This window comes from Alosa pseudoharengus, unplaced genomic scaffold, assembly GCF_046254945.1.
Source record: "Alosa pseudoharengus isolate Yale_2024_CS ecotype anadromous, Long Island Sound unplaced genomic scaffold, YU_APseudo_1.1 YU_APseudo_1.1_scf_5, whole genome shotgun sequence".
Classification (NCBI taxonomy): domain Eukaryota; kingdom Metazoa; phylum Chordata; class Actinopteri; order Clupeiformes; family Clupeidae; genus Alosa; species Alosa pseudoharengus.
In genome coordinates, this window is record NW_027468837.1 from 23,580,835 (window position 1) to 23,606,267 (window position 25,433).

Consider the following 25,433-nt stretch of genomic DNA (forward strand, 5'->3'; position numbering starts at 1 on the left):
TTTGATGCCTATTACCCAAACATCATTTGCCGTAAAATATTACACCACATCCCGAAACTACAGTCTCTGAGCTTTCATATGACACCCTGCATGCCAACTTTCGTCGTGGAAAATGGCCATATTTTATAGATTTACTTATTTCATATTTTACCATTTGTGCACTTGATTTGATGCCTATTGCCCAAACATCATTTGCCGTAAAATATTACGCCACATCCCGAAACTACAGTCTCTTAGCTTTCATATGACACCTTGCATGCCAAATTCCATCGTGGAAAATGGCCATTTTCCTTACATTTAAGTTACATGAGCTATATTTCAGAAAAAAAGAATAACTGCACAATGGATGTAATTACACGCTCCTCGTGATCGATCATTGTCAGATTTCAACAGTTATGACTGACAGTAGAAGTGTGAAATAAGAGAGCAATTCTCATTTATGCTATACATGAGCACACATAGAATTTGTGAGATTTTTTAAGTAGTGCAAAGTCTGTTAAATCTGGATGTGCTGTATGTCACGCCAAATAGGGATCAAATCTGCATAAATCGTAAAACATGAAATATAGCTCATAGAATTTCAATTGTAATGAAATGGGGATTTTCCATGACAAAATTGGCCATGCATGGTGGCAAATGAAAGCTGAGAGACTGTAGTATCGGGATATGGTGTAATTGATGTATGGGCAATAGGTATCAAATCTAGTGAATAAATTGTAAAATATGAAATATAGCTCATATAAATTACATGTATGAAAAATGGCCATTTTCCACGATAGAATTTGGCATGCAGGGTGTCATATGAAAGCTCAAAGACTGAATCGGGATGAGGTGTAATATTTCAGGGCAAATGATGTGTGGGCAATAGGTATTAAGTATGGTAAAATATGAAATATAGCTCATGTAAATTAAATCTATGAAATATGTCCATTTTCCACAACGAAATTGGCCATGCATGGTGTCATATAAAAGCTCAGAGACTGCAGTATCGGGATGTGGTGTAATATTTCACGGCAAATGATGTGTGGGCAATAGGCATCAAATCTAGTGCATAATTTGTCAAATATGAAATATAGCTCATGTAAATTAAATCTATGAAAAAGGGTCATTTTCCACGATGGAATTTGGCATGCAGGGTGTCATAGGAACGCTGTGAGACGGTAGTATCGGGATGGGGTGTAATATTTCACGGCAAATGATGTGTGGGCAATAGGCATCAAATCTAGTGCATAATTTGTCAAATATGAAATATAGCTCATGTAACTTAAATGTAAGGAAAATGGCCATTTTCCACGACGAAATTTGGAATGCAGGGTGTCATAGGAACGATGTGAGATGGTAGTATCGGGATGTGGTGTAATATTTTACGGCAAATGATGTTTGGGCAATAGGCATCAAATCTAGTGCATACATTTGTGGAATATGAAAAACAGCTCATGTAATTTCAATTGTAATAAAAGGGTGAATTTCCACGACGAAATTGGCCACGCATGGTGTCAAATGAAAGCTCAGAGACTGTAGTTTCGGGATGTGGTGTAATATTTCACGGCAAATGATGTGTGGGCAATAGGCATCAAATCTAGTGCATAAATTGTAAAATATGAAATATAGCTCATTTAACTTAAATGTAAGGAAAATGGCCATTTTCCACGATGGAATTTGGCATGCAAGGTGTCATATGAAAGCTCAGAGACTGTAGTTTCGGGATGTGGTGTAATATTTCACGGCAAATGATGTATGGGCCATAGGTATCAAATCTAGTGCATATACTGTGGAATATGAAATATAGTTCATGTAATTAAAATATAAGAAAAATGGCCATTTTCCACGACGAAGTTTGGCATGCAGGGTGGCATATGAACGCTGTGAGACGGTAGTATCGGGATGTGGTGTAATATTTTACGGCAAATGTTGTGTGGGCAATAGGTATCAAGTCCAGTGCATACATTGTGGAATATGAAAAACAGCTCATGTAATTTCAATTGTAATAAAAGGGTGAATTTCCACGACGAAATTGGCCATGCATTGTGTCAAATGAAAGCTCAGAGACTGTAGTTTCGGGATGTGGTGTAATATTTCACGGCAAATGATGTGTGGGCAATAGGCATCAAATCAAGTGCACAAATGGTAATATATGAAATATAGCTCATGTAAAGTAAATCTATAAAATATGGCCATTTTCCACAACGAAATTTGGCATGCAGGGTGTCATATGAAAGCTCAGAGACTGCAGTATCGAGATGTGGTGTAATATTTCACGGCAAATGATGTATGGGCTATAGGTATCAAATCTAGTGCATAAATTGTGGAATATGAAATATAGCTCATGTAAATTAAATCTATGAAATATGGCCATTTTCCACGACGAAATTGGCCATGCATGGTGTCAAATGAAAGCACAGAGACTGTAGTTTCGGGATGTGGTGTAATATTTCACGGCAAATGATGTATGGACCATAGGTATCATATCTAGTGCATATACTGTGGAATATGAAATATAGACATTTAAATGTAAAAAAATGGGCATTTTCCACGACGAAATTTGGCATGCTGGGTGTCATATGAACGCTGTGAGACGGTAGTATCGGGATGTGGTGTAATATCTCACGGCAAATCATGTGTGAGCAATGGGTATCAAATCTAGTGCATAAATTGTAAAATATGAAATATAGCTCATGTAAAGAAAGAACAGAAAAGCCCCCCCAAAACAAGTGCAATATGAACCGATTTATTTGACAGAAAGCATGTTGTATCATTTAGCCTACTTAAAGATTGGTCGACAATGGAGTCACCAGAAAAAAGGCTTTTATTCGTCTGTGAGGAGTAGCCTATGTTCGTCTGCTACTAGGCAAATGCCAGTGTCATCGCGTATTTGCAGTCAGCGCTGCCCCCTGTCGGTAGAAAATTGCAATATTTAAGGTGGAATCGAAACTTAACTACACCGCATTCTGAATGTGCGGCCAACTTCAGCTTCGTAGTCTCGCAACGCATTTAATGAAGGCGCTTTTGGACATGTCAGTTATTTGCACCACTGGGTAAAACGGCATTTTGTTTTAGACTACTGGTATTTCATTTGTGCATTGACAATAAAGCTGAATATAATTTGAACTAGATGACTAAACTTATGCATATGTAGAAGAAGAAACATTCACAAAAATCCATGACATGACCTCTCTTCTTGATAGCTGTTGAAAACTGCATGGAACTGACAGGGATTGTTTTGTTTAATAATAAATAAATACATTATGCTGCTACCTTCTGCTTTTCCCATATGAAGGTATATTGGGTGCAAAAGTGGCGAGCACATTTAACTGCAGATTTTGCATGTGCACACTAAAGTCGTGAATGTGTAACAGTAAAGTTGTAGTTGTACATATTTTTTTATATCTTGTTAACACAAAATAGGGGCTACGGGTTCACAAATCCTTTTTACAGGTACACAAATCCTATCCTGTGAGTCACAAATTTCAAGAGTCATGCACTCGACACTTTTGCCGAGTGCATAATCTGACACAATCGTTCACTTTTCGAACACACTGCAACAAATATTTTTTCCTCGCTTTGTGCAAAGAAAAACTATAAATCGTGTGTCCTTCATTGATAAGGAAACATGCTGAGGTTACTTACTTTATGAGCAGGCAATGGTAATCTGAGCGCGATCCAGGATCCAGATCCGGCCGCCTTGTTTTCTCGACCGACTGCTCGACGTGCACACATACAAATCTTTTTGCTCCTATTATATCACCTAGCCAGGAGCAAGTCACTCGTCACTCGTAGAAGCAGATTCGAGCACTTGTATCAATTGACTTGTAGTCGTGCAAGAAAATCAAAGCGATCTGTAGAATTTTATTAATGAGAAATTATTTCACAGATGCACAACTTCGGATGCATTAGTTCACATTTGGGTTTACAAATGCACGAATGTTGTGCATGTTCTCAGATTATGAAACACGGATGTGCAAATGTGTTTCGCACCAACTGCGCTGCAACGTTTGGAGCAAAAGTGTGGAGTGCATGACTCTTGAAATTTGTGACTCACAGGATAGGATTTGTGTACCTGTAAAAAGGATTTGTGAACCCGTAGCCCCTATTTTGTGTTTAACAAGATATAAAAAAATATGTACAACTTCAACTTTACTGTTACACATTTACGACTTTAGTGTGCACATGCAAAATCTGCAGTTAAATGTGCTCGCCACTTTTGCACCCAATATACCTTCATATTCCCAAATACAATGTAGCCTACAGGTGTACCTTTCATCAATCAGTTGCAATGGATGAACTGTGATGAACTGCCCTACTTGTGATTGTTTAGAGATTTTAAAGGTTTTATAACAATGCTACATCTTCTTTGGCTATTCCACAATCTATTCAACTTTTCAGCACCAGTAGGCTACTTTCTGTGCAGCCGCACACACACACTCAGGCATGCCAAACAAGCATACACAAAAGTTTCAAGAGTGGGGGATGGAGTAAAATATGGAGACAAATTGAAGTGTGATTTATTTTCGCGGAACGGCTGTACAGGACTGAGCGGCGGTCATATTTTGTACCGCTATGCGGTACATCTAGTTATTGCTATTATAGTCTGACCAACATCTTAATTTGTTCCCTGTTAAATGTTAAGTATTGTATTGTTTTTTATACAACAATTGGGTTCTATGGAACTATATATTTGTTTCTGATTGGCCGAGAGACGTTCCATGAGTTGGAATATCCCTGGACATTTCAACTCAGACTCAGCACAGCTAATAATAAATCACTCCGCGATACAATGCGAAGATTTGACACCCAGCTCTCCACTATTTCAAGCAATGGGTTACTCCTTAGCAAACAGTGCTTCACCACATCTGTGGCTTAAGCCACACAATGTAAGTAAGATAAACGAGGATGCTAATTGTTCTCAGCATTGCCAGCATTGTGTATAATATGATTGTCACTTGGAGGAGACTTGTAGATAACTAACATTAGCATAATTAGCTAACCGCTGCTAACGTGCTAGCATCGTCACGTCAGGCTGTGCACAGTAGTGTAACATTTATTCACTATACATTAATAAAGTTGAGTGGTTCTGCAATGTAGACTATGTTTCCGTTTTTTTGCAGTACCATGCGTAAGAATGATGTCGAAATTAACATTTTTAAACAATAATGGGGTGTTTTCAGATTATTTAGTTTGTGGTAGAATTGTTGTATAAAAGCAATATAGCACTCGTGATCGTGGGATTGGTCATGGATATTCCCATGCCTGTTGATGCCTGCGCCACTCGGCCTCCGGCCTCGTGGCTACGGCCGAACACCCGTGGGAATATCCATGACCAACCCCACTCTCACTCGTGCTATATTGCTTAAAGGGACACCAGGCAACGTTTTCGTGTTTTGTATGTCCCAATGTCCCAATGTAAATTACTCATCTTCGTAAGTTGGTATATGGTTAAATGACTCATTACAGGGCGAATGAAGACTCTCGCCCGCCCCTACTGCCTGTAGGAAGAATATCCCGCTTGCAAGTTCAGTGTATCGTACCCGGCGACCGAAGCAGTTTCAGTTTACATGCTGCATCAACAGCACAGAGGCAGGCTAACGAAACGCTAGCGATTGTTGCAAACGTGTGTATAATGGCAGAGCCGGCGAAGAAGCAGCGAAAACCCTTGACGGAAGATGCAAATAAAAGGAAAAGAGCTTCAGACTGAGTGAGGGGGAGTTTCGTAGAGAAAAAACATCAGGCTTGCCTGGGGGATATTCCATCAACCTCGCTAATGAAGGCGGCGCTTAACAGAAATAGCCTGGCTTGAACTAGCGTAGACTTCCACTTGGGGCTGAAGCCGTTCCATTAACTCAAGTTAGCGGCATCTTGGTCTCGTTTATTCAAGCGAGGTTAAAGTCAGCTTCATCTCTGCTCGTGCACGAGGTAGAACAGTAGACCAAAACAGTAGATTGACGAAAAGAGGATATATGTTAAGCCTGTTTGAGTTGTGATTCACTCGGATCTTTCACCCGTATCTTTAAATTAACCCATGAGTCGCGAGTCTCTAGTATCATTAACTCGGATCAGTTGAGTCCTACTACAATTCAATCTAAAACGATAAACAGCGCCACACACAAACCTCTTGCAACATTAGCTAGCCTCCTAGTCCTAGCCATCGTAGCTGCCAAAAATGTAACAATTTCGTAGGCAACCACAACTCCACAAATCAACTCAAGCGACTGAGTGAGCAGGCAGTCCAAGATAACTGGTTAACTTCCCGCAGAGCCGGAAACATTGCAGACTCACAGACCATGGGACTCAAGATTGGAGCGGCTGAGTAGCAATCCGGGTTAGTCGGATCAGCCGGCCGGTTAGGCTACGTTGAGTACGAGTCAGTCGAATCAGCCGGCTACGTTGTCATGAGTGGATCTGCGAGAGCCAGTAGCTCCTCCTCGAGGTGAAAAGCAATTCCACAACAAAAGCCATTCTTTCACTTCTGAAATAACATTCAATGTTCTGCATGTAGCCTATACATAATTAGATTTGGTGTATAGATGTAGCATATTAAAATGCAATTAGGTCGTGCAGACAGTCCGAACTGCACGCTCATGGAGCTGCTTGAGTAGCCTATCTACCCGGGTCAATCAGCCGGGCGGGCCGGTTAGGTTATGAGTGCGAGTCAGCCGAATCAGCCGGCTACGTTGTCATGAGTGGATCTTTAGAGTAACTCCTCGTCAAGGTGAAAAACAAATCCACAACAAAAGCCATGCTTTCACTTCTGAAATAACATATGTTCTGCACGCATAGCCTACTTTAAAATGCAATTAGGTCGCGAAGACAGTCCGAAACATTGCAAGCTCTGTATGGAGAGTAGGCTAGCCAGTCGGATCAGCCAAGCGGGCCGGTTACGTTGTTGTTATGAGTGCGAGTCAGCCGAATCAGCCGGCTACGTTGTCATGAGTGGATCTTTAGAGGAGCGAGTAACTCCTCGTCAGGGTTAAAAGAAAATCCACAACAAAAGCCATGCTTTCACTTCTGAAATAACATATATTCTGCACGCATAGCCTACTTTAAAATGCAATTAGGTCGCGAAGACAGTCCGAAACATTGCAAGCTCTGTATGCATGGAGAGTAGGCTAGCCAGTCGGATCAGCCAAGCGGGCCGGTTACGTTGTTGTTATGAGTGCGAGTCAGCCGAATCAGCCGGCTACGTTGTCATGAGTAGATCTTTAGAGGAGCGAGTAACTCCTCGTCAAGGTTAAAAGAAAATCCACAACAAAAGCCATGCTTTCACTTCTGAAATAACATACATTCTGCACGCATAGCCTACTTTAAAATGCAATTAGGTCGCGAAGACAGTCCGAAACATTGCAAGCTCTGTATGGAGTTGCTTGAGTAGCCTACCTGGGTCATTTGGATCAACCGGGCGGACCGGTTACATTATGTTGTTATGAGTGCGAGTCAGTCGAATCAGCTGGCTACATTGTCATGAGTGGATCTGTAGACGAGCAAGTAGCCTAGTTTCTACTCGTGTCAAGGTGATAATAATAATAGGCCTAATGAGAATAGTAGTAGTAGTAGTAGTAATAATAATAATAATATATATATATATATATATATATATATATATATATATATAGCTATGATTAATAGGCTAATAATATTAGTTGCCTAGTATTAGCAGCCTAATACCTATTAGAATAGATTCCTACAGTAGTAGCCTACTATTAATAGGGGTGGATTAAGGTATATTGGGACATTTTTTGTATTTTTATCTTCTGAGCTTAATATTGTCATCAAGTTACAAACATAACCCAATAAATGACACATTTCTGAATTCCTCAAGGTGTCTACATCATCTTACTGAAAAAAATAAGTCTTCATGATATTTTATTAATGCATGGCTCACTATTTTAGTTCAGTTGTCACAAAACTATTTTTAAGCGACATGTTTGGTAATTTGGGACAGTATGTTTGGTAATTTGGGACACCGACTTGTGGGTGTAAATGAATGTATTGAACTATAATTAAACATGTTAAATAATGTTTTAATGGATTTGTTATCCATAAATATATATTCAGGTTATGCATTATGTGTAATCTTCTGATTTGGTTAGATTATACATATTATTACGTCCAGAAACATCAGATTTAGACTATTGACTAAGAGAAATTAGGCCTTCAGCAGGAACCCAACAAGTTTTTTGAAAAAACAATAACATTTTATTTATATTTTGTAGAATTAAATGTTTTCATATATTCAACAAGTCATGTAACAATAATACACAATCAAAAGCACACAAATGCATCAATAGGCTACTGGAGACACCACCCGCGAGGACACAAAATGATCCTGTAAACTAGTTTCATCGCAGTTCCACACATGAGACGGAACATCTTGAAAGCTTGAAGGCCATGTCCTCATAGGTCTTAAACCATTGGCTGACGACTACGGGGTTGAAACAAGCAGCCCGAGCCGCAGAAAGGGCCTCTGGCTTCCTCAGACCAAGACGGCAATGTCTCTTCATGAAGGCCTTAAACCAATAGTGGCCTGCCTGACCTTTGCCCTCAGAAAAACCTTTCAATCCATTTGCCTGTGCAAACTGAAAAGCAAGCTTCTGGATTTCTGGCTTCCTCATTGGAAAACCTCATCTTGCTACTGTAGGTTTTCGATTATCTCTGCTAATTTAGCCTCATCCTGCTCTGACAGAACTGGCTTTCGTCCTGCTACATGCTTATGTCCTTTGAGCACACCTTTACCCGTCTTTGGAGGGAGGATTTTGGGACATTCCAGGCCCTGGCAAGATAACGGAGCTGAGGTCTGTTGCCTGCCCTTTCCAGTTCCCTGTAGCCTACTCCTGCAATGCTCCCTTCATTCTGCTCTCCTTCCACATGTTGTACTTTCCCTTTAATTTTCCCTGTTTGTTCACTCTCCCTTGCACCTCACTCTCCCTTGGTCTGTCTGTCTTTTTCCTGGGTGCCATTCTATTCTGTAAAATGAATTAGTTTCATAGATGAGAACAAACTCATAGATTAGGCAGATAAGTGCAGAAGAGTCCACACCAAATACATTAACGCTAGGCTAGGTTTACTAGGCTACTAGGCTAGTTTACTAGGCTAGGTTGCTTCAAAGATCAATTAATACATCTCATCACTACCACACAAGGTCTAAATATGCTTTTACTTCATTGTTTTAACAACATAGCCTTTATTATTACTAATTTGTCAGGATATTATTGACATAAAATGATCTGACCCAAATTACAAGGCCCACTACATGCAGCTCTGACTGTTAACAACCTTAGCCTCTAATTTCATCTGCTAAAAGTTGTCTAGGATACATCACTGAGGTTTTGTGTTGTTATAAATGTGACTTTTTCACTTTTAATCAGGTTATTTATGACTAAACTATTGACACATTTCATTGTATACCCAAAAAAGGTTGTCCCAAATTACCTGAAACATGCTGTCCCAATTTACCACACCATGTTTGGTAATTTGGGACAACAAGAAAATGCTCAAATTAAATTAATATAACCATAATTTCAAAACAATGATTGTTTATTTTAGTGCAATATTACATCAAACATATTTGCTCAACATTGATGTCAACATTTAATTAATCATACACACTTTATAGCCTTATATTAAAATCCACCTAAAGCACATTTTTCTTACCTCTTGATTTTGGGGGTCAACTTCCTGTTTGATGCTGACCACACCCCGCTGTCAGATGTCACCTACATTATGTCATGTGACTTTAATTATATGCTTCCTAAACAATGTATTACCACCCCTAACTTTACTATAGCCCTTTCAAGGCAGAATTAAAATGCTTTTTCCTTATGCTGTCCCAAATTACCTGATGTCCCAATATACCTGAAGTCACCGTATAGTAGTGGTAATAAACATTGTAGCAGAGTAGCATTAGACCTAGGCAAATTTTCTATTGTTAACAAAACAATAGAACATGAGCACCAAAAAGATGAACAATGTGTGGGTGCACTTTGACCAGGAGAGCAAAACTCTTAGGCTAAATGCAAGTACTGCAAAAACCTGGTTTCAAATCATGGAGGATCCACATCCAACATGAGAAGGCACTTAACGAAATTAAGCACCCCACTGCACTGCTTGAACGTAGGACTGAATTTCTTTGCGATTTAGCAATACTGACTCAAGTGACTCAAGTGACTCGTTCAACCAGTTTAGTGAGTGACTCAGAATAACCCGGATCCTTAAAAGGAATCGAGTTTGACAGGCCTAATATATGTCGTAAAATTAAGACAATACTAGACGATTTCTGTTCGATTTGGCAAGCGCCATCTACAGGATTTTCATCGAAAGTCATCAAATTTAACATCGCGAGAAAAAAATAGATTGCCTACAGAAATGGGAGAATAATGAAAGCATACATTTAAAACAACAATACTAATGGTTTTGAAATCAATTGCAAGTTTGATTGGCTTCACTCTTGAACACATGGGTCTACAGTCTATACTTGAACAAAACGAGTGCATGAATAAATAGTATAAACTCAAAAAACAACTTATGGATATGCATATAGATATTCAAAACTATCTATAGCCTAGCTTACGTTCTTAGATTAAAAGAGTTCATTCACTCCAAATTATTGTCTAGGTGTAGGTGGTCATAAAATAAATTAGTATCAACATAATAGGCTATTGTCTCCCATAAGTCCCAAAGTGTTTTGAAATAAAATTATCTGAAATGCAATGGCTTTCAATTCAATGTATGCCTAATATTTAATCTGTGTAGCACACAGTTGATTTGACATTCATGAACAATCGTCGACACATGAAGCAGTTTTAATTATTAGCTGCCTAGGCTACAGAATAATTATCCTTTGGCTTGCATCAGATATAATAGGCTATAGCCCACTGGCAAAGCTGTCACTGAACAGCCTACCAAATGTTCATGACCCTTTATCAGCAGTAGACATATGTTTTTCAACAAAGATTATAACTAAAAATGCCATTATCAAGGTGATAAACAATGTAGCCTTAATACTTCGTATGGGAAGCGAACCTGCGAACACGCAAGAATGTAAATCCTATCCTATGCCGTCTCGCTGCACCTTACACCACCACCGAAAGTAAATGACGCAGAGTAGCACGATTCCTAGAACCACACGCATGTGAAGTTAAAACATTTTTAATCATATAATCTTCATACATTCTTTGGAGCTAGTGAATGTGTAAATCCATGCTTGGTGCACTGTCGGAAAAAAACATTTCTATAGGCCTACTTCTATTTTTGAAGTAGTATATGCTACAGGTGACGAGAGCACAGGTTGACGGAACCATCTTTTTGGACTCGTTTTCCGACTGATTGGTTTTTTTTGCAACACAGCTTAATTTAGCTTGAAAGTTAACCTGCTACGGAGCAGGTTAGTTCTGTGGCATAAATTCCCATGGTTACCAAGCTGGGATTCACGTTAACCTCATTAATGGAACGGAATTCTCACTAAAATTAGCGAGACTTATCGAAATAAGCCAGGTTTGGCCTTTAGCGAGGTTGATGGAATACCCCCCTGGTGTCCCTTTAAATATTGTTTTGTATTTGTATGTCACAATTGGGACAAAAGCGTAACCATAACCATAACAAGTAGCCTACAATGTGGAATGTTAATTGCCTGGCAATTAGAGATGTCCGATAATATCGGTTAGCATAAAAATGTAATATCTGTTAATATATGGATTTTTTTTGCCTTAAAACCGATAAAATAATGCTTGCGTTACACCCAAATAGTGCCTATGCGCTCCTGAAGCGTTTACCGCCGGCGCACAGATGATGACCTCATCAATCTGCGTCTTGAAGCATACAAACAGAGAATGTCTAATAAGGAGAGAACCTTCACTCTCGGAACTCTTCCGGTGTGGTACTGCATCTAGGGGCGCTCATGGGTGAGTCCAGAATGAATGGAGGTCTATGGAGCTTTACCCCTCAAAATCCACTTTTCTCGGGATATAATTTTTTTTCAAGTAATTTGAATATTGTATTCGAAAGGGGAGGCAAAGACAATACACTTGGTTGAGTATTATATTTTTTAAAGTCACTTAATTGTTCTAAAAAGCCTTTCAAACGTGCCAATGATGTCATTCATTAGCATGATCATAGCATAGCATAGCATCAATGCTAGCGTGTTATGGGCAACAACGACCCAACCTGTAAGAAAACGAAAGGACATGACTCCCGGATTATTTCACTTTTGATTGAAAATCCATATCCATTTTGCAAAAAATAAAATAAAATCTGAGGGTTTCAGTTGTTAAATAGGTGAAAACAACAAATGTAGCCATGTAGCTCCATAGGACCCCATGTATTTTGGACTCGCCCGCGATCGCCATCTAGGTGAACTCTGGTGAACTGCAGCCAAATTCGGTTTGTATGGGATTAATAGAGAGTGGGGAGGCTCTCCTTAGACGGGCTCTGATACAAACAAGCGTGGATGGCTCATGGGATGGTTGCAGTAACAAACTTGCTCGTGGCCGTAGTAGCCCCTTGCGTTGGCCGTGACGCCCCTTTGAAAATCAGAGGTTTACAGGCCACGGTGGCCTTGGTGCCCCCTTCTCTAAATATTCTGCTTTGCGTCCTACTAATAGCGATATATATTTAGCCTATGGCCTATGGCCAAATTACGTAGTGGAGAAAGTGACAGCGCAAGAAAGAAAGTGCGTCCAAATTAACCCATCCTACTCATCACACAGACATCACAAGTATCATATGAAAGAGCTTTTTCTCAGCTTTTAAACGATGTTAGCTGCTAATTGCTGTGGTGAACGGTTCGCGAGAAAAGCAAATAATATCATTTAATTTAATCATAAATTCTACCGAAGGTTTTGCGTCCATCTCCCTACCCATTCATCTCGGTCGAATACTTCAGAACCCTTCGTTTAACATATGACAAACCATATGGTTATGGTTATGGATTTAGCAGACGCCTTTGTCCAAAGCGACATATAAATACAAAACAACATAATATTTAAAAATGAACAGGGAACAGATTAAAATCTAGGTCAAATATAGTAAGGAGAATAGTTGTAGTACACAATAATATCAATTCAATCAATAGCCTAATAAAAAAGCAATGTAAAAAAGGGGAAAGGCAATAATAAAACAATAATGTCAATTCAATCAATAATATAAAATATATAATCAGAATAAACAGCAGACCTTACCGAACAGAAAGGTGTAAAGCAGTCCCCTGTACAGTTAGTCGTTCCAGACTAATCCCGTTTTGAATTTGCAGTAAATTTCAACATACATGGATGTCTCCAAATTTGGGCCAAACGGGCCAAATACAAAACAAATATTACAAATGTCGCCTAGATATCGGTAAATCAGAGGACAGCTGACTATAAGAGTGAAAGTAGCCTTCATGATCACAAAATGCTAAGCATGCATCTAGGCTATTTGAGTTTCTTAAAGCTGAGCTGTGCTTAAATTGTTCAATACATGATTTCATAACAGGCCAAATATAAAATAAATGTTAAATATAGCCTAGATATCTGAAAATATTAGATGATCAGATGATTTACAGTTATATGTAATATGTCATGTTTTATGTTTTTGTAATGTTTCATACAGTGATGCAGGTCTACTGCAGTGAATACAACTTTGATCATGTTTATAGCCTACTACTGTATAGTTAACTTTGGCCTTGGTGCCCTGACATGTGGCCTTTGTGCCCCCCACCAAATATGCCCAACTGAAGGCCAAGTGGCCTTGCCCCTAAAATGGTGAAATTCTAAGCCTGATTGTGGGTATGGCCCGTTATGAAGGCCAGTCAGTGTTTTAGCCCCGTTCATTGGACTAATACTAAAGGAGGACTTTGTTTACTACTCTGGAAGGTCTGGATTGAAACTGTGCCTTCCTTGTTCTTATTGCACACTACCTTAATGTTGCATCTCTTTGTTGTTGCTCATGTAGAGCAGTGCTGATTGAGCCCAGTTTATAATTTAAATGATTGCATTAGCCCAAGTAATGGGCTAGGTACACAGGCTGCTAAGATTTGTACACCTTAAATGTTTCATTTTTTGTACTTCACCTCAAGCCTGAAGTATTTTTTGTAGCTCAAACAAATGTTTTCAAAATTGTGCAGTATAGTTGCCACATTGTAATTGACTCATATTTGTGCATTCATTCAATTAAGGTGATTGAGTTTTAGTTAAAGAAACAGTTCATGAAGCATCCTACAAATGCAGGCTCATTTAACACAGAAAAAGGGTAGCCTGTCATACACTATGCCTGTTATTTTAGTTGGCTTTACATTCTGCTATGTTGCACATAGTTGTTCAGGTACAATGTTTTATCATTTGTGAAGAAGTCAAATTTGCCCTATTTGTTGTGGGCATTGTCAAGATTATCTCAGGGAGTGTAATCCAAACTGTTGTTTGAGACAATTTAAAAAATAAAATAAACATGGCACTTTTTCCCTAAATTAAGTTGAAGTATTTTTCTTATTTTGCACAGACAATGTTAACATTTGGAAAGCCTTGTTGCATTCAAGAATGCATCTAGTGGGGCATCACAATAACAACAGGAGATATGTGATGTTACCTAAATTAGTTTTGAGGAAAAATAACCCACATATCGACATCGGTATCGGCTGATATCGGAATCGAAATTTGAGAGTTGGACAATATCGGCATATCGGATATCGGCAAAAAAGCCAATATCGGACATCCCTACTGGCAATGCAACATTATCCGCTCTAGTTGGAACTGTTTTTTGTGGTGGAGACAGTCTGAAAAACAATCAAAACTAGAAAATGTAATTCCAGGGAATTACGAGTGCATGAAAATGCAAAAACGCCTGCTGAATAAAATATTTTTCAATATTGTTTAAAATATAATCCAAAGATGGAGGTCAGATAGAGAAAAAAGTCGGCAGGAGTTATAGTTGATGTTAACTGACAGTTGGAATGACTGAACTTTTTAAATAGTTGGATAGTTTAAAAAGTTCAACCATTTAATAGTGAATTATTGTAATGAGGACTTATTTTAAAAACATTTGTGGGCAGTGGAAACAGTTGGCAGGAGTCATAGTTGATGACAACTGACAGTTTGAATGGCTGAACAGTTTAATAGTTGAGTAGTTTAAATGGTTACATTATTTAATAGGGAACTATTGTAGTGGGGACGTTTATTTTGAAACCGCTGTGGAAAGAGGAAACAGTTGGCGGGAGTCATAGTTGATGTCAACTGACTGTTGGAATGACGGAACAGTTACATAGTTGGATAGTTAAAATGGTTGATTTATTTAATGTAGAATTAGTGAGGACTTTTATTTTGAAACAGTTGAGGACAGAGGAAACAGTTGGCGGGAGTTTTAGTTGATGACCACTCACAGTTGGAATAGTTGAACAGTTAAAAAGTTGGATAGTTTAAAAAGTTCAACCATTTAATAGTGAATTATTGTAATGAGGACTTTTATTTTGAAACAGTTGTGGGCAGTGGAAACAGTTGGCAGGAGTCATAGTTGATGACGACTGACAGTTTGAATGGCTGAACAGTTTAATAGTTGAGTAGTTTAAATGGTTACATTATTTAATAGGGAATTATTGTACTGAGGACTTTTATTTTAAAACAGTTGTGGCAGAGGAAACAGTTGGCAGGAGTCATAGTTGATTACAAGTGAGAGTTGGAATGGCTGAACAGTTAAATAGTTAGATAGTTAAAATGGTTAAATTATTTAATATAGAATTCTTGTAGTGAGGACTTATATTTTGAAATAGTTGTGGGCAGAGGAAACAGTTAGAGGGAGTCATAGTTGATGACAACTGACAGTTTGAAAGGCTGAACAGTTAAATAGTTAGATAGTTAAAATGGTTAAATTATTGGGGGCCTAGCAGCGAAGCTGCGAAGGCACCCATTGAGTTACTAGCTTTTCCTATTATTATTCCTCTGCCATTGGAGTCTATGGCAGCCCATAGAACGCCTGGCTAAAAAGTGCTGAAATTTGGCAGAAAGTTTCGGGACACTGCACTGACCACTCACGCTAATTTACGGATCTCTAAACCCAGCCGTCTAGCGCCACCAACAGGTCAAAATTTGGCCGAAAATTGAACCGCTGGGTCTAAAGTTATGAAATTCGGCGCACTGATTCAGGACCGTCCCATGATCACTCTCACCAATTTACAAAACTCTATGCCCAACACTCTAGCGCCACCAATGGGTCAAAACTGGACTCGCATTCACGTATGTGACCATTGAGCGTGTGTCCGATTTTAACATATCAGGTACTGTTGGAATCCCTGGACCGACCTGAGTTCTATGACCCCTATTACGTCACTTTCCGCCATATTGGATTTAGTCCAAACTCTACGAAAAGTTTCAGCGGTCACAAATTTCATCCGATTTTCACGGAACTTGGTAGAGATGATCATCAGACTGAGCCGCACAAAAGATACTTGCCAGATTTTTCAATTTCAAGTTTGTTTAACCATGACAGCCAATCAAATATGGTAACGAATCCGCCAAACAGGAAGTGGACAAACATCTAGGTGACGCTTTGAGTTAACATAACAAAACTCGATAGCATTAGTCAGGACTCTGTCCCAATCACTCTCAGCAATTTTTATGCATATGCATTGAACGCTCTAGCGCCACCACCAGCCCAATGTTGGACATGCATTCAGGTGCGTGATCCTTGACTCTTTTGTCTGATTTTCACAATTGAGGTAGCGTCTGAAACCTTGGACCATACCAATTTCATCGACCCCTATGCTGTCACTTTCCGCCATATTGGTTTTAGTCCAAACTCTTCGAAAAGTTTCAGCGGTTACAAATTTCATCCGATTTTCACAGAACTTGGCAGAGATGATCTTCTGACCGACTAGCACAAACGATACTTGTAAGAATTTTTAATTTCAAGTTTATTTGCCCGTGACAGCCAATCACACATGGCGACGATGCCGCCTAACAGGAGTGGGCTAACATCTCGGCTACGCTTTAATGTATGAAGTCCAAACTTGGTACAGGGACTTGGTATCTTATTGTGAGGACGCACTAGGAAATTGGCATCATTTGGCCTCTATAGGGGGCGCTGCAATACAGGAAATGAGCTCTTATCTCAGCAACGCTTTGATGTATGATATCCAAACTTGATACTTAGTAGCTGATTGTGAGGACATGCAAGGTAAGTGGTCTCATTTGGCCTCTAGGGGTGCTGTAATAAAGAAAGTGAGCTCACATCTCAGCAACTCTTTGGTGTATGAAGTCCAAACTTGGTAGAGGGACATGGTAGCTGATTGTGAGAGCGCACAAGGACATTGGTGTAATTTGGCCTCTAGGGACACTGTAACAAAGTAAATGAGCTTATTTCTCAGCCATTCTTTATCCAATTGCAATCAAACTTGCTGTGAGTGCTTGCTCATGCCATTCCTGCTATAGCACTCTGCTAGGCCCCCGCATTGCTGCTTGCAGCTATATTTTAATAGGGAATTATTGTAGCGAGGACTTTTATTTTGAAACAGTTGTGGGCAGAGGAAACAGTTGGCGGGAGTCATACTTGATGACAACTGACAGTTGGAATAGTTTGTATGAAGTTTCTACGTTAAACGGTTGAAGCCGCATTAAACGCGGAAAAAGCGTTAGAAGAAAAATAATAAGAAGAAATCGGATAACAGTAGAGTGCATTTTCATGCACTCTAATAAACTCTCTAAAAACATACTCTGTTGTCTCTAAACTATATTAGTTGGTAATGAAATTGTTGTATAAAAGCAATATGACACTCATGGTTGTGGGGATGTGCAAGGGTATCACCACTGCTGTAATTGCCTTCGGTAGGCTACTCGGCCTTTGGCCTCATACAGCCGTGGTGATATATCCTTGCACATCCCCACCCCTACTCGTGTCATAATATTGCTTAATTGTCTGATACACTGGCACTGCGGTCACAGTATTCCATTTCCACCTCACAGTATTCCTTTTTCTTGACAGGTGGTACAAAAGTTGAAGAAATCAATTTGAGGAGCTGCTTACCAGCAGATCAGTGCATCTCTAGGTCAATGAACTTCGGAATTGCAAGGTCAAGCACTGAATGCTGTAAAACTGACCTCTGCAATTCTCCGAAGACTCCAGGTACATTAACTCAGTACAATATTTAATATCTCTTGGATCAGCAGACTCTTTTGTTCACAAGGGTTACCAGTGCTTATATATGTCAATAACTTCCTTGAAATATTTCCTTTTATACATAATTAATCTAGAATATAAAGATTCACTTTCTGAACTAAATTACGGGGGAATTTTTTTAAAAAATTTTTTAGATCCACCTGTATGCATGCATGCACCTGCATGCGCGCGCGCACACACACACACACACACACACACTATATACATATATATATATATATATATATATATATATATATATATATATCTTGTCTGATATAAATAAACTGAAGTGTATATTTAAATGAATGAAACGGAACTATATATCTAAATAATGTGTTATGGTGTTATCTTAAGAGTTAAATACAAATATGACTCCCAACGGGAAGAAGTGTTTCACCTGTGAAGGAGATGACTGCACAAAACAGCTGTCCTGTGTTGGAAATGAGGACCGTTGTATTAAAGCAACAGGTACGTTTTTTTTCTTTCTTCCATCTCGGTCCTCTTTTTTTTAAATAATTTTAACATGTACAGATAAGAACAAAATTATTCATACCCCTGGCAAATATTGATTTAATGTTGATTTTCTCTTGACCAATATCGTAAATGTGCTAATTACCAACCATTTTGTTCGAAAATTGTAAAACAATGATGTTTTTTAATACTTCAAAATAACATTTGATAAATTAATCTTACATTTTTCAGTAGCCATAGGTGTGTAGATTCGAACAAAATCTAGTTTGGTTCTTACCGGGGCTTTTACTGCCTGAAATATCCGATTTTGTTTATCACTCAAAAGTTTAGTGCTGGGCTGGTGGGTGCCTATATGGGGCGCCAAATGTAACATGCCTTATTTCGTGGACAGAATGACTTTTGTGTGACGAAATACATATATTCATTACGAAACCATGTTACATCGTAACGCCTTTTTTCCACGGAATGCACAAATTGGTTTGCATTGTGTCCACGAAACACTGAAGATAGTCAAGTAATTCTGTCTACGTAAATACAGAATGCACCTACACGCATCATTCTGTGTATCCCATTTCAATTTCGTCCACAAAAGTATTGTGTTGTGTTACAGAAGGCATTCCGTCTACGCAATAGTAACTTAATAACTTACGAAATGGATTCAGTGACCGGTAGACTGAGTACAGTTGAGACATGTGTACAGTTGAGACACCTTAAATATCTTGCTAGCACAGCAAGCCCAAGTTGTGATTTTTGCAATGCACATGCATATTAATGCCCTCTTTGATCATGGACAATTTGAACGACACAAGTATCTCCCATCCAAGGATATCGGCAAGTGTTTTTTTTCCAAAATAAGAATTTCACTTCACCATGCACCTTCGACAATGAATAGCTCATTACACGTATGTTACTGTTAAACGTAACTGTATCATTACAAACATTATTCTGTGTCCTAAAAACTGGCATATTTTATGGCATTGTGCCATGTAAGGTCGTTGTAAAATCTAGAGAAATGTGTGAGGTGGTCAGCGGGGGACAATTGAGACACACATTGGATTGTGTTAGGCTACTTGAACATTCCATTTGTAGGCTACTGTTCGCTATCTGTTCCTGTGTCACATTTTGTTCATGATGTATTCCTTTTAACCAACGCTAATTTAAATGAAATGAATGAATTTGAACTACAAACACTTTGCAATTGCTTGTTTTTTTATTCAACTTTCCAACTAACGGTTAGTTAACTATACATCATTAAAATTGGGTGTCTCAACTGTACCAGGTAGGTGTCTCAACTGTACTCTGTAGGGTACAGTTAAGACAGTCAAGACAAAAAATGCACCTTATGTTTATGAGCTAATTGTGGAAAATATAAACTACTTATGGGTATTATTGATTTATAATATTTTAGTCTACAAGCTAAGGAAATGGCATGTGGAATATTGTGTGGAAAATCACTTCTTTTCAGTATCTATTTTTTGTTTGATTTTTGTGTGGGCAAAAAGTGTCTCAACTGTACTCAGTACTCACTCGGATGCGCATTAAAACGTATCTTAGTAGTCATTTCCAACTTTTCATGCTGATGGTGCTCAAAATGCAACACTACCGTGTTCAAAGCAGGATCTATCTATCTAGATCCTATAGCAATGTATGGTTGGGGGAGGCATAGAAATGTTGGAGAACCTGTGGCCTAAAACAATATTGGTGGTTGCAGGGTAGATTTGAAGTGAAATTGGTCGCGATGGTCTGTCATTTTTAAAAAGTGGGTCGCCAGAAAAAAAGTTTGGGAAACACTGGCCTAGGCTACCATTTAGAAGTGGCCACTTCATTCGCGCCTCCCGTTATTCAGAGTTCCGTGAAACAAAGGAAAGCCCTCTATTTGGACGGGCAAGTAGGCATAGCGATTAGGCCTATTATGCGCGGACTCCAGCGAGACGATATAAACTAGCCCTACTGTTAGGCCTACAAGAAGTCGCGATTTATTAGGCTATCCAATCGTTATACTGTTTTCAAGAACATTAGGCTGCAGGAATCTACTTCATTCATTGTTTTAAATATCGTTGCTTAGCCTACCCACGAGTTTGTCAGTTTCACTTGCACAGACGCGCATAGACTTTGAATGAGCACTCACAGCCTACCACTACCACCTAGGCTAATGTTATGCCTCTATTTAAGAACTAGGCCTGTATTGATCAGGGAAACATTTAGTTTCTTTTTCTTTCGGTCCGCGGTTCCAGCAGTTGTGCCGCAAAATTAACAGACAGAAGCACCGGGTATAGGCCTAATCTAGCCTAAATTCGTGGTCCAGTAATCTACTCGTTGAAGAGCTCATAGTTTGAAGATCATAGACCATAGATAATTCAGAGAAAGCCTATGCAGTTGCTTTTCACGGCCTGGCACCGGTCCGCGGATTGCCAATCTCACTGCCGTTGCAAAGCCTCTGAATGCAGCCAGCTGCCCCGTTTACCGGCAATGCTACACAGCGGACTTAAGCTGCCACCTCGTGGCGAAAAGTTGCAATACATTTCACGCAGCTCTGTGAATAATGGGAGGCACGAGTGCCATTTATTGGACCCACTGGCTAATTCATTCCGCAAACTGCTGACTCACAAAATGTATTTTAGCAGGTCACAAAGCTGATTTCGTGATTCTCTTATGCATTTCGTCCACGTAATGAAATTATCGTGACACATAATTCATTACGTAAACTGCTGACTCACGAAATGTATTGTAGCAGGTCACAAAACTGATTTCGTGATTCTGTTATGCATTTCGTCCAAGTAATGAAATTATCGTGACACATAACACAAAACTGATTTCGTGATTCTGTTATGCATTTCGTCCACGTAATGAAATTATTGTGACACATAATTCATTTCGTAAACTGCTGACTCACGAAATGTATTTGTAGCCTACGTGATTCTATTATGCATTCGGTCCACAGAATGAAAGCATAGGCTATGTCACTGAATATGTCACTGAAAGTTATTAAGTTACTATTGCGTGGACGGAATGCCTTCTGTAACACAATACTTTTGTGGACGAAATTGAAATGGGATTCACAGAATGATGCTTGTAGGTGCATTCCGTATTTACGTAGACAGAATTACTTTTGACCAAAAAAAAAAAGTTTATTTCGCCTACGACAGTGAATAGTGCATTCAGCATTATGTCCACGAAAGGAAAAGGCCACCAGTCAATTTCGTCCACGAAATGAGTGGTCTCTTCAGTGTTTCGTGGACACAATGCAAACCAGTTTGTGCATTCCGTGAACAAAAGGCGTTACGATGTAACATGGTTTCGTGATAAATATATGTACATGTATTTCGTCACACAAAAGTCATTCTGTCCACGAAGTAAGTCATGTTACATTTGGCGCCCCATATGCCTATTCCCAACCTTTCTCACGGCACATCCACGGTTAGCCCGAGAATTCTCGTCGCAATTCAAAATTCCACTGGAGCTCCAAGCGGATTTGTAGGCTACACGCAGCCTACAAGACTGTTTACAGCTCTTCGAGTCACAGTAAAATGTAATTTTTGGTACATAGCTAATTTAGATACACTTATGGTGTGGGTGCTTGCGTTTCTTTAGGAATCCGCCGTCTTGGTTTGTATAGAAATTATTAAGTGACACATACACGTAAGAGGTTGGAAATACGGGATGGTTGGTAATATGTGACGTTCCGATATGTTTGTTCTGACTGAAAATGACACTCACATGCCAAGAGTTTGCAAGACAATGTGGGAGAATAAAAAAAGCGTTTCTATCTTTTTTTTTAAACATTTGTATGAAAAATGGCATGTCCAAAATTATACCCATTTTTAATAATAGTCAATAGAAACATCTTTATTTGCATTCACAGCTCTCAAAATGGTTCAAATAATACCTACCAAGTCTTCATGTCTCCACAATGATTCTAGAATGCACCTTTTTATCAGCAATCCAGGTTTTGAGTCAGAAATTATTATTTGCCATCACTCTAGCCTCTTGTTCACTATTTTGACGGATTACGGTCTGGCTGGGCCACTCTAAAATGTTGTTATACGGCTCTTCACAATGCTAGTAGAACGCTCCATTGACTTGAATGGGATTTCCCAAAGTTCTAGCGGTAAGATATATTCATGTAATTACCGCTGCAAACATATAATTACCGCTGTCAATGGCAACGGGTTTTGTGCTTCTGATACGTCTTTCATATCACTACGCAAGGACTGGAACTTCATTCAAACGTGAAAGCAGATAGTTGATCAGCTGTGTTCTAAAGAATGTTTGATTCAAGTTCAGCAGCGTGTGTTGTTGCGAACTATTTGTTTCTCAGCAAATGCCACGATAAACGGTAACAAATAGGCTAGGTTATGTAGGCTAAAGTGATATCGTGGGGAGTTTATTATTTCGTTTTGGCAAGTAGCCGTATAATAAGCGGGATAATGTATAGAACGCCGGTCATTACTGTGAAAATAAGTCCCTTCAGGGTGGAACAAGACCCCTCCGCTGCGCATCGGGGTCCGGTTCGCCCTGTCGGGACTTATTTTCACAGTAATGACCGGCGTTCTATACATTATTGGTCTCAGTTAACAATTTCTTGCCTTGTTTGGCTGTATGTTTTTGATCATTGTGTGGTTTAATGGTCAAATGCCACCTATTGGGGCAGGTCTCTCGACACACTGCCTTATCTTTTCCTCCAGAATCTTAATGTAGCCTCTTGTTTTAGTGTTACCATTTACTTTGAGAAGTTCACCAGGTCCCATTCTCTGAAAAACACCTAAAACTATTACATTTCTATAGCTATTCTCCACTTTGGGGATGGTGTTTTGGTGGTTGAAATTGTTACCCCATCCCAAAATAGATCACTTGGTCATCATGGATGCTGATCATTGATCACTCTTCTCCAAACATGCACAACTCAGCATAACCTTTATAAGGGCACATCTGGACAAAGAATTTAGATTTTGCTGGATTTTTTTCTGACCCAGGGACATGGCCTGAGATTGACATGAAAAAAGGAAGCATTAAACCCAAATGACGCCATGTCCATTTCAATTGTGGGGGTGAGAAAATGATTCTTTTGTGATGTTTTTCAACTAAGGGGACCTGCGACCTTCTCAAAGTAAACGGTAACACTAAAACAAGAGGCTACATTAAGATTCTGGAGGAAAAGATCAGGCAGTGTGCCGAGAGACCTGCCCCAATAGACGGCATTTGACCATTAAACCACACAATGATCCAAAACATACAGCCAAACAAGGCAAGAAATGGTTAACAGAGAACAATATCAACATTTTTAGAGTGGCCCAGCCATAGTCCAGACCACCAAAAAAGTGAGCACGAGGCCAGAGTGATGGCAAATAACCGTTCCTGCCTCAAAACCAGGATTGCTGCTAAAAAGGTGTGGTCTGGAATCATTGTGGAGTCATGAATTGGCTTGGTATGTATAATATGAACCATTTTGAGAGCTGTGATGGTAAATAAAGATGTTACCAGTGATTGTTTAAAAAGGGTATGCATAATTTTGGACACGCCATTTTTGATAAAAATGTTAAAGATTAAAATGTTTCTTTTTTTGATACCATGTTTTACCACATTGTCTTACAACCTTTTGGCATGTGGCAGTGTCATTTTCAGTCAGAACAAACATATTGGTCAAGGGAAAATTAACATTCAATCAATATTTGCAAAGGGTATGAATAATTTTGTTCTTAACTGTACCAATCATACGTTGCAGCTACAGTGAGCGAGCAGACACTCACTGTGAAAGGATGTGCCTCCCGCAATGTCTGTGCAGGAGACTTGTCGGCTCAGCTAGGCTTTGTGGCTGTTGGGCTGAACTGCTGTAAGGGGAACCTGTGCAATAGTGCCAAGAGTGTGGGGCAGAGTGTCCTGCTCCTGCTGGGGTCTCTCATCTCTGTCCTGCTCTTCCACTGAATGGTGTGCTTCTCGGAGTCTCTCTTGGATCACAGCTCATCTGCCCCGTCTCTGAAAATGGGAGGCCATTTATGAATGTGTGCTCGTTGCGCGCACGCTTGGATGTTTTGGTTTAAAGGTAGCACAATATATATTTTTCTTTTTACATTACATATAAACCTTGGTTTTTTTTTTTTTTTAATTATAATGTGGAAAGTGTTTGAGTTTGTGATGGAAAATAAATGGGTGACATTTCAATTGTATGTTCACTAGTTTACATTCCTGAATTTCCATAAAGACATAAAAGCATAATACATAAAAGCATAATAGAAAAGCATGTTTGGCGAGGTCTCTGGCCATGGTCCTGAAGCGCTTTGCGGAATCATGCCGGAGTCGACTGCACAGGCAGGAGTCGGGCAGGATTCCGCCATACACCCCATTATTCTTTAACTATGGAAGACGGGAGGCGTAAGGGGAGGTGGTGGGTTGCGAGCGGAGTAACACCGATGCTGCAACTTCGGCAGGTAGACTGCGAATAAATAACCTGACTGATTGAAGAAGGAGGCGTGGCAAATTCCGTCACACTCCTCCTGTTCCGTTTGTAAAACGCCATTTTGTTTGTAGGACTAGGCACAATATAAAATTTACTTGATAAATAACATTAAAATATGAGATTGTGGCGATACTAAACACTTGTTTGTTTGGCTGTATGTTTAGGATCATTGCCACTGTCTCATCATTGCATTTCGTTGTCTTTGTTCTTGTACTGTGCACAATGAAGTTGAATCTAATCTAATCTAATCTAATCTAATTGTGTGGTTTAATGGTCCAATGCCGTCTATTGGGGCAGGTCTCTTGGCAGATTGCCTGATCTTACATGTTGGAGTAGCCCAGCCAGAGTGCAGATCTCAATCCATAAAAAAAGTGAGCACAAGGCCAAAGTGATGGCAAAG

General features: G+C 39.4%; 1 protein-coding gene across 1 annotated transcript in view; it reads left to right on the top strand.

Annotated features, from left to right (window-relative positions):
• Positions 1–24,501, top strand: part of LOC143104854 (urokinase plasminogen activator surface receptor-like) — a 45,973-nt gene extending 21,472 nt beyond the window's left edge. The window contains exons 2-4 of the mRNA XM_076269188.1: positions 17,932–18,072; positions 18,463–18,576; positions 24,302–24,501. Of these exons, the coding sequence (XP_076125303.1) occupies positions 17,932–18,072; positions 18,463–18,576; positions 24,302–24,501 (455 nt within the window). The remainder of the gene's footprint in view (positions 1–17,931; positions 18,073–18,462; positions 18,577–24,301) is intronic.
• Positions 24,502–25,433: the final 932 nt, after the last annotated feature.